Raw genomic sequence first — 15,044 nt, 5'->3', positions numbered from 1 at the left:
AAAAATGCACCTAGGATAACTTCCTTCCCTTAATTAGGAAACGTAAACTATTAATAGAGTAACTTTCAAGGCCCGCACAGTCTTAAAAGCATTCCTTTACACCCCACCACAGTAAGACTGTTCCTCTCCAGCCTTGATAAGTTGTTTATTTATCCCTAAGAGGGAGCAGAGAGCTTCTTAATCAGCTCTTTTTTTGCGCTCTCTCTCTCTCTCTGTCTATCTCCCCCTCACTTCCCCCTCTTTGCTCCTGTCTGTGTGGTAGCGTAGGGAGAGGGAGTATTAGGATGCAGTGGTTATCTTTCTCCTCCTCTCTAGCGTGGCGAAGGAGAGCGTTTATCTCTTCTGCTCCCTGTTAAAGTGAGAGAGGCCAGTGGTCCGTCGACTCTGATCTGGCCATGACCCACATCCGCTCACTGAGACACACACACACACACACACACACACACATCTGCTGACAAACCAGCCTTTCCCAACCCATCCCCAGACCCATCTCCATCCCGGTCTATTCAGTACAGAACAAAAGGAGGAGAGCTGCCAAGCGAATGCGAGGGAAAGGCTGTCAATGATAACCTGCTTTTTTATCAACCCTTTTATCAACCCTTTTGGCCCCTACACACACATTGACTGAAAACACACACACACACACACACACACACACACACACACACACACACACACACACACACACACACACACTCCTTCTATAGTGGATGGGTTCAGGACACTGCTTGGTAGATGCAGTGGTTCAGTGGAGGCTGGCTCAGTGAAGCTTCCCCTTCCTATAGACAGAGAGAGCAGCCTCATAATGTACATAGTACCCCTTTTAACACAGGCGGGGCAGGAGCCCTGACCATTTACTGGATCAGCCACAACAACACTGTCTCTCCACATAATACCAATCACAAGTCAATCAGACCATTCTCAAAGTAGGACTCCATTTTGCGGAGAATCAAAGTGGAAAAGCTAGAGGGCTTTAGGTTTCCTCTTCTCAACATATAAACTGTGTATGAATGTGATGTTTATGGGATGTTGAGTGTGGATGTCACAGATGTCAGAGTTACTCTGTAGGGTCCTACAGGCAGTTAACCCCCATGTTCTAGAACATCTTCCAGAGATCTGGAACCCCCCCCCCACAGTAATCTAGAACACTGCAATGAGGATTCCAATGTCTGGCCCACAGATGGCTTGTTCGCCTCGTTTTACTGTGTACATGCAGCAGTACAGGTGGACGCCAGATGACTCCCAACATTATTCACCTCACAGCTATAGAATGACTGACACTCTATGATAATCATATAGATAATAATGAATGTTTTGTAGTTTATTTATTTATAAAATCCCAACCCAACAATTACATTGAGGAAGGCGGTTGCTGTACAATTCAGCCGTTTGATTCATCAGACAAAACCTTTTTTGGTCGGTCTGTTTTTCTAAAGATTCTTAAAATATTTTTAACTAGTTAAAAAAAAAAAATATATATGTATATATATATATTGAAAATATCAATCATTTCAACACAGTTAATAGGATTGATATTCATGGCCATGAATACTGTCTTCTGTCCAAGTTGCTCCTTTTAAACAAATGTCTTTTGATGGTTGAAACCTGCAGTGTCATCCCGCATTAGCAAAAAAATGATGATGAGGTTCCCCTCAGTCAGGCCTACAGGAGAGGAAAGCCTGGTGCTAGTTAGCCTAGCGCTTCGCTGAGCGATCTGCCCGAACCCATGCCAAGATATAGACGGACCGCTACCGACGGCTTCTAGATACAGTCTTTGAAATACAGCTAGCTGGGTGGACATAGCTCTAAAATAAAATGTATCTACTTAACCCTTATTTGACCAGAGGCCGTATGTTTCAAGCATCTCAGAGTAGGAGTACTGATTTAGGATCAGTTTTGTCTTTTGGATCATAATGATCTTTTAGATAATAGAACACTTTCTCATTTACAGAAACAACCCACAGTCACATGTTGGTCAGATGTCCACGCCCCCCTTGAGCTGAGCTGGTACCAGTCTGTTATTATCACGGCCCTGTGATGATAGATAACAGGCCTTTTGATGTTTTATGACTTTATTAAATAAATGAATAACGTTTATTTAGATTCTTTCATTTTTTGTTTGGTCATTGGTTGTGAGGTCAGAGCTTTCGGAACAACCCTACTTATTGGCCAGAGGGTCCCTTAAAGAGATGGGTGTGGCTAAGGCTTAAGAGGGTGTGAACAATGCTGAATGGGTGTAGACAAAGGGCTCTCCAATAGTAGTACCAAAACATTGAAAGATGGTTTTCTCAGAAGTGAGTTTACAAGTTGATCAACTTTCAAATCAGAATTATTTCCCCATTGTTTCCACAAATGCAGTGTATGATATACCATTTTGTAGCTCTGAGTCGCTACTTGTATCCAATGTATAAAAAAAAATTATAAAAAATGTAAAACAGAAATTCATATGTTGCTACATAAGACCGAATCCAGGTGTTGAGTCCTATATGTGGGAACTCCTTCAAGACTGTTGGAAAAGCATTCCCGGTGATGCTGGTTGAGACAATGCCAGGAGTGTGCTAAGCTGTCTTAAAGGCAAAAGGTGGCTACTTTGAAGAATCTCTAATATAAAATATAATTTGATTTGTTTAACACTTTTTTTGGTTACTACATGATTCCATATGTGTTATTTCATAGTTTTGATGTATTCACTATTATTCTACAATGTAGAAAATAGTAAAATAAAGAAAAACCCTTGAATAAGTAGGTGTGCCAACTTTTGAACACACACACACACTCTGTGTGTGTGTGTGTGTGTGTGTGTGTGTGGCGTGCACGCGCACGTAACGTCTGGGCTTATAATGAACATATTTATGGGAAGCGTTTTATAAGCTCCATGTGACAAAGGGAGGAAATTAAAGTTCCTAGTGCATCAGACACCAGGGCTAGCATCCCCAATGGCACCCTATTCCCTACATAGTGCACTACTTTTGACTGGGCCCAAAAGTAGAGCACTATGTAGGGAATAGGGTGCCATTGGGGATGTAGTCCTAGCCTCACCATGCAGTCTCCCAGCCAGGCCTAACCCTAACCAGGCAGCATGGCCGTCTGCTGCCCTAATCCCCAAAACCTGCTCCACATTACCCACCCGACCCCTAAACTCATTTAATCTAGAGACATTTTTGGAACAGGTAGGATTAAACACACTTGCCCAGTTGGGTGTCTTTTTTCCCCTGTCGTTTGGCCTCCCTCTGTCCCTCCTTTTCTCCCTCTTTCCCTCCTCTCCCTCCCTCTCCCTCTTCCCCTGCCTGCCTCCCTCCCTACCATCTGTAATTCTGTGTTGTAATTTATGGTTGCAGTTTATTGACGGCCGGCTGGCCAAGCTGAATGCAGGACGAGGCTTCACTGACCTGTTCGAAGAGGAGATCAGTGAGGGAGGCTTCTGTGGAAGTAAGTGGCACTAACATCCTATAAGATTCATCTTACAAATAATAATTTTACTCAAACATAATTTTGGCTTACTTTTTAATTTCATATTGAACCTTTATTTAACCAAGTAGTCCGATTGAGGTCAGACGACCTCTTTCCCAAGAGAGTCCTATACGTTTGATACAGTCCCACAAAATGTATATCATCATTGAATTCATGTCATCACTGTGTCTGATCAGTCACTTTCACGTCTCTCATTGTGTGTGCCTTTTCTGTTTTGCAGGTAATTCCAGATCTTATCAACAGTGGGTGCACACCGTCAAGGTATGCAAAGATATTATGCAAATAAAATTAATTGAGTGTATTCTATATCTTCTCATGTTAGAGTAAATGACAGCTGTAAGTTCTTGAGTCTATGGAGTGGAGCGTGCTGAATGTAAGTGTGTGTGTACATGTGTGTGCGGTTGGGCTTGTGAATCTGTGCATACTTACAGTAGGACAATTGAGAGAGGGAAAGTGAGAGAGAGAGAGAGAGAGAGAGAGATGGAAAGAAAGAGAGGGAAAGAGAGCGCGAGACTGTAGTGATTTGACGAGACGTCTCCCTGACTGACATGTTGATCTGTCAGGAAACACAAGAAAAGTGTTCCTCCGTCAAACCAACCAAAGAACATAGATCGCACACCCCTCTCTCTCCCCCTCTCTCTCTCTCTCTCTCTCTCTCTCTCTCTCTCTCTCTCTCTCTCTCTCTCTCTCTCTCTCTCTCTCTCATCCCTCTCTCTCTCTCTCCTGTCAACCGTACAGCAGCTCTGAATTAGTCCTCTAGAGTTATTTTCAAAGGCTTGTTAAAGTTCACATCCTATGACTGACACAGATCTATAAGAGCAGACTTTCACCTCGGCCCCTCTCTGCTCTTCTCTGCTCATCTCCTCTCTTTTCTCTGTCGGCTCCAAACTCTAAACTGGCTGGCATTAAAAGAGTTTAGTCGTTTAGTTTGACGCAGTTGCCTTGTGCTCTCTTAGTCTTTGCATTAAAGACTAGTGTGGTGAAGGTAGAGAGGGAGTGACAGAGAAAGAGAGAGACACAGAGATAGATGCATGGAGAGACAGAGAGAGAGAAAGAGATAGAAAACAGGATAAAATAACTGAGTTCAGCAGAGATGTCATTCAATATGTGATGCAATTTAGCTACTGTATCTTGCCTTCTAATGTGGTGTTTATATATTCACCATCACACTATCTCAGTGTATCTCTCAAAGCAAACTATAGATGCCAGTAATGAGTTTTATGTGTTACAGATATGATACATACAGAAAACACGCTGTCCGTCCATCGGCTTATTTTTGTATAGTAATTCCAGGCGTCTGTTGGTTTCAGTGGAGGCTCCTCAGAGGATGAAGAGGAGCACCATCCTACTTAGTGAATTAAATTTGTTCAATATATTGAAACATTAAAGTAATACTTTTTAGATAAAACTGAACTAAATATATTCACATGTCACCAAATAACTGATTAAAACACACTGTTTTGCAATGAAGGTCTACAGTAGTCTCAACAGCACCCTCTCGGGTAACACAATGGTGTAGTAGGAGGACCGCTAGCTTCCATCCGTCTCTGGGTACATTGACTTCAATACAAAACCTAGGAGGCTCATGGTTCTCACCCCCTTCCACAGACTAAAACAGTAGCGCAGATGAAATATCAGCCAACAGAGAGAAGCACGAGGTTGAACTTCACTCAACTTAATTGAGTTTTCCCTATTAGTTAACACTATCAACGTTTCCCTGCAATTGTGATCGATTCAACGCAATATTAGCCACTTTCAATGCAACATACTGAAACAAAATGAACTATGCAAGAGATTTTGTGGTAGGCAGAACGCATCCAGAACAGTGCGGCATAACCAATCAGAGCTGCAGTAGGCCTGTATGCAAATAGACTATATATGGATCTGTGCCATTGACTTTGAACTGGACTGTGTTTAGAGCATGAGCGTTTGTGAGTTGATGCGCTTGTTTTAAGATAAAAGCAAAATCTGCGTGTAGCCACGTGGACATTTTGTTCATGTCCTTTTCTAGTTAGTGAGTTATTAGCCCAGTTATAGATAATTAGTAGTCAGTAATAGGGGGGTGATTGCTTCCTACAAGAGCACAAAACGTGTACATTTCTAGACATCTTTGAAAAGCAGGTAATGAAAAAATAGCTTTTTTTCTGTCTTAACAAAAGTGTTGTATTTTGAGACAGGCTTGAATAAGCTAAGTAGCCAATTGGCAGAGGGTAGCATCATTTGTCTCATTCTCTGTAATAATGGTACGGGAATAATAATGCATTTTATTTTGTAAAGTGGTTTCTTGCATCAAATAACACAACATTTTCAGTCACCTTGTCTGAAGGATAGACAGGCTAATGTCAAGCGCTGCATGTTTTTTTTCAAAAGTCTCATGGAATGTAGGCCCACATAGAACAGCAATTTCCATGTGAAAATGTTATGGGATGCATTTTTTCCATTGTTTTTGATGGTAGACCACTCTGGTAGGCCTACATTATAATTTAAAATAGCCACCGTAGCATACTTGGCCACTGCTAAAACTGTAACTTAAAGCGGTTACAGCCTCAGTGTTCACACGAAACGCAAGCTGGAAGTTGCAGCGAAATTTCACAAAGTTCAAGTTTGCCCTTAGCAGACCTGAAATTTTCTCAGTGCAAAAGAAATTAGAGGGAACATTGGTTATGACGACTTGCGGAGGACATCCTCCAACCTATCAGAGGTCTTGCAGTATGAACGGACGTGTTGTACATCCAATAAAATGATCAGCGAATGAATCTAGTTCTGAAAGCATAAGCTACAGCTAGCACTGCAGTGCATAAAGTGTGGTGAGTAGTTGACTCGAAGCGAAAGAAAAACAATAGTTTAACAGTTTTGAACAAATTCATTTCTTCAAAAATGTACGAACAGGAGAGAGAGAGAAAGAGAGCGAGAAAGCTACATTTAGTTTACATTTTTTTCTTCTTAGTTTACCTTTCACTTACTAATTCAGCTAATTTAGCCTACTCAACAACCTGACTCAGAGAGGAATTTCTATTTATGTTAGCTGGCTGGTTACGGCTATCCAACACTGCAACTCTTCCAATTAATTCAAGTTAACTTTCGGTTTTATTAATATATTGCCACCGGGGCCTGTCGGTGTAACTTCTCAACTGCTTGCTGTACAGCGTGATAGGATTGGATTGTGGGTTTACTAGTCTTATGTTGCTGTACCTCTAAAATCACGTCGTTGTCACGCGTCCCTTGGAGGTCTGGAGACTTTTGTATTGTAGGTTTTAATAGTCAGAGTGGGTATAACATCTCCTATGCACTTCCTTATAAACTCATTCACCAAATCAGTGTATAAATCAATATTATTCTCTGAGGCTACCTGGAACATGTCCCAGTCCGCGTGATCAAAACAATCTTGAAGCGTGGATTCTGATTGGTCAGACCAGCGTCGAATAGTCCTTATCATGGGTACATCCTGTTTGAGTTTCTGCCTATAGGACGGGAGGAGCAAAATGGAGTCATGGACAGATTTGTTCCTTGAGGGCCGTCGTGGTATCGGCTTGAGGGGGGATATACACGGCTGTGACAATAACCAACGAGAATTCTCTTGGGAGATAATACGGTCAGCATTTGATTGTGAGGAATTCTAGGTCAGGTGAATAAAAGGACTTGATTTCCTGTATGTTGTTACAATTACACCATGAATCGTTAATCATGAAACATACAACCCCGCCCTTCTTCCCGGAGAGATGTTTATTTCTGTCGGCGCGACACACAAAGAATCACGGTGGCTGTACCGACTCCGACAGCATATTCCGAGAGAGCCATGTTTCCATGAAACAGAATATGTTACAATCCCTGATGTCTCTCTGGAAAGCAACCCTTTCCCTAATTTCGTCTACCTTGTTATCTAGAGACTGGACATTAGCGGGTAATATACTCGGAAGCGGTGGGGGGTGTGCGCGCCTCCGAAGTCTGACCAGAAGGCCACTCCGTCTTCCTCTTCTGCGGCGACTTTGTTTTGGGTCGGCCTCTGGGATCAGTTCAAATTCCCTGGGGGGTTCGGACAAAATCCGCTTCGGGAAAGTCATATTCCTGATTGTAATGCTGGTAAGTTGACGTCGCTCTGATATTCAATAGTTCTTCCCGGCTGTATGTAATAACACTTAATATTTTCAGGGCTAACAATGTAAGAAGTAATACATAAAAAAAATACAAATACTGCAGTTTCCTAAGGACTAGAAGTGAGGCGGCCCTCTCTATCGGCGCCATCTTGTACTACATTAGATTGACAGTAACAGTTGTCAGATTACAGGTAAAACAAATTCTAATAAAATAAACACTGGCTGTTGTTGACAAGCATATTCAGTTCATATCACAGGAGGCTGTTGAGGGGAGAACAGCTCACAATAATGCCCGGAATGGAGCAAATGGAATGGCACCAAACACCTGGAAACCATGTGTTTGATATATTTGATACCATTCCACTCATACCGCTCCAGTCATTACCATGAGCCCGTTCTGCCCTATTAAGGTGCCACAACCTCCTGTTGTTCATATACATATTATTAATATTTAATTCAGTGATTTAAATGATGATCCCATCCTCAGTAGCCTATTCCAGCAGGCTATTGGAAACAAAAACACTTCTTATTGCAAAATCACCTAGCTATTCATGTTGAATAAATTAGTCTGTTAATTTGAACTAAGCAAGCTGCTAAATCGTTCAGTTTACATCTTGCCTACATCTTGTCTAGGCTACTGTAGACAATCTGAAATGAGATGTAGGCCTTTCAGGGGCCATAGACGACCAGCCTTTAGCTATGCAGACTATGGAAACATTTTATTACAATCATAAAACCAGATTTTAGTTTGTAGCCTATGCCTATTGAAATGACAAGTCAATCTCGCAAATGGGCCATTTATAACGGTTTTTAGTCTTAACATCTGGCACATAATAACAGCACAATTGCCAGAAAGTAGCCTAACATTCGTTTTTTTATGTACATGCAAGTGTTTCTTGCTCAGAGATTTTGAGATCCTCTGTCCAACTTTCATCACTCAAACTCTCCTGTCGGATTTATCTATAGTTATGCACATGCGCAAAGAAGATTTATTTACATTTATAAACCTGGTTCGAGCCCTGAATGCTAATTGGCTGTAAGCCTTGGTATATCAGACCATATCCCACGGGTATGACAAAACATTACTTTTTACTGTTCTATTTACAGCGGTAACCAGTTTATAATAGCAACAAGGCACCCCGGGGGATTGTGGTATACAACCAATATACCACGGCTAACGTCTGTCTCCTGGCACTCCGCGTTGTGTCGTGCTTAAGGACAGCCAGGGTAAATTGGCCATATAAACTCAGCAAAAAAAGAAACGTCCTCCCACTGTCAACTGTTTATTTTCAGCAAACTTAACATGTGTAAAAATGTGTATGAACATAACAAGATTTAACAACTGAGACATAAACTGAACAAGTTCCACAGACATGTGAGTAACAGAAATGGAATAATGTGTCCCTCAACAAAGGGGGGGTCAAAATCAAAATTAACAGTCAGTATCTGGTGTGGCCACCAGCTGCATTAAGTACTGCAGTGCATCTCCTCCTCATGGACTGCATCAGATTCGCCAGTTCTTGCTGTGAGATGTTACCCCACTCTTCCACCAAGGCACCTGCAAGTTCATGGACATTTCTGGGGGGAATGGCCCGAGCCCTCACCCTCCAATCCAACAGGTCCCAGACGTGCTCAATGGGATTGAGATGCAGAACACTGAGATTCCTGACTTGCAGGAAATCACGCACAGAATGAGCCGTATGGCTGGTGGCATTGTCATGCTGGAGAATCATGTCAGGATGAGCCTGCAGGAAGGGTTCCACATGAGGGAGGCAGATGTCTTCCCTGTAACGCACAGCGTTGAGATTGCCTGCAATGACAACAAGCTCAGTCCGATGATGCTGTGACACACCGCCCCAGACCATGACGGACCCTCCACCTCCAAATCAATCCCGCGCCAGAGTACCGGCCTCGGTGTAACGCTCATTCCTTCCACGATAACCGCGACACCGACCATCACCCCTGGTGAGACAAAACCGCGACTCGTCAGTGAAGAGCACTTTTTGCCAGTCCTGTCTGGTCCAGCGACGGTGGGTTTGTGCCCATGGGCGACGTAATTGCCGGTGATGTCTGGTGAGGACCTGCCTTACAACAGGCCAACAAGCCCTCAGTCCAGCAACTCTCAGCCAATTGCGGATAGTCTGAGCACTGATGGAGAGATTGTGCGTTCCTGGTGTAACTCGGGCAGTTGTTGTTGCCATCCTGTACCTGTCCCGCAGGTGTGATGTTCGGATGTACCGATCCTGTGCAGGTGTTGTTACACGTGGTCTGCCACTGCGAGGACGATCAGCTGTCCGTCCTGTCTCCCTGTAGTGCTGTCTTAGGCGTCTCACAGTACGGACATTGCGATGTATTGCCCTGGCCACATCTGCAGTCCTCATGCCTCCTTGTAGCATGCCTAAGGCACGTTACGTAGATGAGCCGGGACCCTGTGCATCTTTCTTTTGGTGTTTTTCAGAGTCAGTAGGAAGTCCTCTTTAGTGTCCTGTTTTCATAACTGTGACCTTAATTGCCTACCGTCTGTAAGCTGTTAGTGTCTTAACGACCATTCCACAGGTGCATGCTCATTAATTGTTTATGGTTCATTGTGCAAACATGGGAAACAGTGTTTAAACCCTTTACGATGAAGATATGTGGAGTCATTCGGATTTTTACGAACTACCTTTGAAAGACAGGGTCCTGAAAAGGGGACGTTTCTTTTTTTTGCTTAAATCATAGCATTCAAATTTCAATCGACATCCATTGATGGAAAATTAACTGTCGAGTTTAATAAGGTCAAATGAATGATCTTTTTTCTTACCAAATATTAAAATTCCTTTATTACAAATTTGACTTCTTGACATTCCCCTTTAACCTCTATCATAAACTCGCTGTTTAGGCCCACGGGACTGCCGCTGACTGGATGTTTTTTTGTTTGTCGCACCATTCTCAGTAAACACTGCCGTGTGTGAAAAGCCCAGGAGGGTGGCCGTTTTTGGAATACTGGATCCGGCGCGGTTGGCACCGACAATCATACCACATTCAAAGTCGCTTAGGTCACTCGTTTTGCCCATTCTAACGTTCAATCAAACAGTAACTGAATGCATGTCTGCCTGCTTTATATAGCAAGCCACGGCCACATGACTCACTGTCTGTAGGAGCGATCCATTTTCATGAACGGGCCAGTCAGTGTATAAACCTTTTACAATTGGAGCAACTATCTATTGTTGTTTAGTCTAAGATGTCTAATCTTTACATACAGTACGAGTTAGCTTATTTGTACGAGTTAGTACATTTTTAAGTGATAAAGTGTTGATTCCTTGTTTTAATTGTTAAACTATTTTTCAAAATGAACTAGTGTCAATGTTGGTTAAACCCATATCATAATCCTGCAATAAAGTGGGGAAGGGGTTCTGCCTGTAATGTGTCTGTGTTTCTGTCTTGTATTCCTAAATGAACATTTCCTTTTTGTCTAGTTGTAAGAGCTCCAGTTGGTTTTATTTGATTGTCACTCCCTCAGTATATCAGCTATGTGAATCCATTTTGCAGCTTATCATATAGCATGCATCGCCAATGCAGCCATAGGACTACGGTATGATGGCATTACTTGCCTTATGGCATCTGTCATCTGAAGCAGGGAATAGCTGAACTCACACATTGTTTACATGTTGAGCTATATGTTCTCAATTTAAATTTGATACCAATAGACAATGTATGAAGCAAACCATATACCAGATTTTGTACATGCCTTTTAAGTGCTGACATAAAATTGTTTAGTGTAAATCCAAACCTTGCAATTTAGGTACAGTATGAAAATAAGGAGATGCAATTAGGCTACAGAAGATGAACATTACAGATAACATTTTGAGGTTGATTTTATTTTATTAATTTTAGCAATGTTGCTTGCAAAATGATTGCAGTTCCCATAGAGAGACAGTACATGGTTGCTCTATGTATCACTGACACTGGATAAGCTAGCGACTGGGCTAACACAACTAACCTTTTAGGCCAATAATATGCTGTTTTTATTAACATTTTGTTGGCTTCATAATTGTGAGAGAAAATTAACTAACTAGTAGCTAGCTGATCTGGTTTACTAATGCGTTAATTCTAGTTTCTTGACTATAACTTTAATATGGTGACATTGATGTAGGCTGTGTAGCGGTTAGCAGTTATGGTATGAAGGGTTTGGCTTGAAGTTTTTGTGCCTATTCACAGACAGCTGTTGTGTTGTGCACTAAAGTCCATAAGCGAAGGGAAAAGGTGAGAGGAGGAGAGTGTGCGGGTGATCAGGGGTATATTCATTCTGCTGATTCTGTTGCAAAATGTTTCTTAAACGGAAGCAAACTGAACAAAACTGGGAGGGACCTACCTGAATTTGTCCAATAGAAACTCTCGTTTGGACTAATGATTACACACCAGATCAGCTAGATGCAGGCTAGATTCAGGCAAGAGTGTACAAGGTGGTATTGAATGTGTCACTGTCTGATTACTCCAATATGTCTCTCGACCTGTGCATCTACGTTATAAACGTTCATTCGTAGACTAGGTTGTAGCAACCTCATGATGGGTATAGGGCAATTTTTAGTAACATGTAGTAGCTTAAACAATCTTACATTGAGCTGGGTGAATGGAATATGAAAGCCATGGTCATAAATAAATCAAAATCTTCCTCCCTAATCTTAAATGGCACCGACCGCCACTGGTTGGGTTGTGTGTTCGATGGAAATCCTGTGTGTGTGTGTGTGTGTGTGTGTGTGTGTGTGTGTGTGTGTGTGTGCACTGCTAAATTACAGTGTTGTGTGTTGCAGAGAGGCGGCGTGCTGATCAACACTGCAATGACTAAGGCAAGTCCAGCTGTGAAAACGGTCTACAGATATGCAAGTCTGGATCAATAACATATTCCCAATCAGACCTGGGTGAAATACGTCCAATATGTTCAAATACTAGAGCTGCTCTTGATTTAGTTTGGAACCAGTGGAATAGTCCCACAAGTGCAAACTCCGAGCTAAATCAAGCACACCTCAAACACTTTCATATTGGACACACACACAACATGAAAACCTAACCTTAAAATGTGTATTAAGTCATACAGGTTCTCACTCTGAATATCCGAAAGGTTGTAGTTAGCTGGTAAATGTCATTGTTCCACTAGGACTGTGTATGTATATGCATGCGTGTGATGCCCTTTCCAACTTTAGTCTTTGTCCTTTTGGCCAGCAGGATCAAAGCAGGCCTTGATGTTACACCGGACCACTGTCGAATATTAATGGAGCCTGTGGTTATTTCTAATGCCTGTGTTTCTCTCTTACAGGCCAAGAGTCATGCCAAGAGGGGCATTCGCAGGCTCAAGCAAAGGGTGACCTATGTGAATTCACACCTCTCCAGGGCTCACACACACACACTCTGTTTTATATGGAGCATGTGACTCAGCTCACTCAGAGATGAGCAGGGTTGTAATGACTTGTGAAACATGTGCATTGTGCTTTGTTCGGGAGTGTACATTTCTAATCAGTGTCCCTCTGCCTATAGCCTGTCTTCATCCAGCTACAGCCCTAACCCTTTATTGTTTGCATATTTCATAAATGAGCCACTGATTCCTTCAAAGGAAACGCAACCAGATGTATGTTTCCATCAGTCTGGTCCTTTTGATAAGGCAATTTCAGTTTGAACTCACCGTCAGAGGAGAGGCTGAGGACAGGGACACTGACTAACTGGCTCTCACTAGGCTGTACTAGGCACACACACACACACACACACACGTCGCTATGTGTGCATACACATGAGTTCAGAATGATTTAATTTGATTTGACCTGGCCACACTCCAAATACATGCATAACTGTCTGTTTTATTATGTTCTACACACATTATGGCACACTCACTTGACACACTCACTCCTCTCTCTTTCTCTCGCTCTCTCTCCCCCCTCTCGTTTTCTCACACCATCTCTCCATCTCCTCCCTCTATCGCTCTCTCTCAGGAAGAAGAGGATGATGGGCCGTTCTGCTCAGGGTCTCCCACCAGCACCAAGAGTCTGTCACCACGGAGACTGCAGAAGAGGAGACATGTGAGTGACACACACGCACAAACTATTCCTACGTCTCCGTTCCCATCCCTCTCTTCCCATCTCTCTTCTCATCTATCTCCACATCTAATCTCTCTTCCTCATCTACCTCTTCCCTTGGTCTAGTCTCTCCATCCTTCCTCCTGTTCATTACTTTGTAGTAGTTTGTCAATGTGCCAGATGATAAGTAATGATAAGCAGATTTTCTAGTGTGTAACATCAGCAATAGTAATATGCACTGTACACTCTACAATGTTTATGTAAGTTTGTTAGTTTGCTCTGTCTGTATGGACAGTCAGCACAACAACACAGCTCCTCTGCTTTTCAGCACTTCTTAAGGAGAATCTGCTTGTGGCATCATTAAAAAAACCAGCATGTTTTCCTAGTATGTGCAAGCTGGCACATGCACACTCCATGCACCACACCCCCCCCCCTCCCCCCACACACACCTTTCTTTTTCTCTCTCGTTACCTCCTCTTTGTTTCTCTCTCTTGTTCTCCCCCCTCTCTCTCTCTCTCTCTGACACACTCACACAAACAATACTCCTGTTAGATTTAGCTTGCATGGTGATTGCGAGGTTGTCGGCTCGAGGTCACATACATCCCTGCTGAAAAACTGCATAGACCAGCATACATTTCAAGCTGGTCTGTGCTGGATCATTCAGGTCTATGCTGATCAAGCTGGTCTGACCAGCATGGTCTAGCTGGTCAAGCTGGTCTGACCAGTGTGATCTAACTGGTTCTGCTGGCCCACCAGCATGGTCTTGCTGTTTATGCTGGCAGACCAGCATGCTCTAGCTGGTCAAGCTAGTCTGATCAGCATGGTCTAGCTGGTTATGCCGGTAGACCAGCCTTCGATGTGTTTTCGCTGGTGATAGCCTTCGTTGTGTTTTTGCTGGTAAACTGCCTTCGGCTGTGGTTTTACTGGTGTCTAGCCTTCACTGTGTTTTGGACACTGTTGGTTTGCATTATGCTGGCTTGCAAAGTGATATTTAATTCCAATTGGAATCCATCCAGAGTGGATTCCCCCAATCTGCATTCAGAATGACTGGAAGGGATAGACAGATGAATAAATGAGACTACCTAAACTACACTATATACGAAAGTATGTGGACACCCCTTCAAATTTGTGGATTCTGCTATTTCAGCCTCACCCATTGCTGGCAGGTGTATAAAATCGAGCACACAGCTATGCAATCTCCATAGACTAACATTGGCAGTAGAATGGCCTTACTAAAGAAAGAGCTCAGTGACTTTCAACTTGGCACCGTCATAGGATGCCACCGTTCCAACAAGTTAGTTTGTAAAATGTCTGCCCTACTAGAGCTGCCCCGGTCAATTGTAAGTGCTGTTATTGTGAAGTGGAAATGTCTAGGAGCAACAACGGCTCATCCGCAAAGTGGTAAGCCACACAAGCTCACAGAACGGGACCGCCA

At 42.8% G+C, this 15,044-nt stretch overlaps 1 protein-coding gene across 3 annotated transcripts in view; it reads left to right on the top strand.

The window, feature by feature from the left end:
• LOC106583933 (DENN domain-containing protein 1B) overlaps window positions 1-15,044 on the top strand; it is a 202,658-nt gene that overhangs the window by 167,828 nt on the left and 19,786 nt on the right. For all 3 annotated transcript variants that reach the window (XM_045706032.2, XM_082967893.1, XM_082967894.1), the window contains 5 exons: window positions 3,339-3,429; window positions 3,692-3,732; window positions 12,356-12,391; window positions 12,859-12,903; window positions 13,526-13,612. In XM_045706032.2, the coding sequence (XP_045561988.2) occupies window positions 3,339-3,429; window positions 3,692-3,732; window positions 12,356-12,391; window positions 12,859-12,903; window positions 13,526-13,612 (300 nt within the window). The remainder of the gene's footprint in view (window positions 1-3,338; window positions 3,430-3,691; window positions 3,733-12,355; window positions 12,392-12,858; window positions 12,904-13,525; window positions 13,613-15,044) is intronic.

This window comes from Salmo salar, chromosome 23 (genome assembly GCF_965601325.2).
Source record: "Salmo salar chromosome 23, fSalSal1, whole genome shotgun sequence".
NCBI lineage: Eukaryota > Metazoa > Chordata > Actinopteri > Salmoniformes > Salmonidae > Salmo > Salmo salar.
The sequence above is the reverse complement of the archived record's forward strand: the minus strand, read 5'-3'. Positions and strand labels throughout refer to the sequence as shown.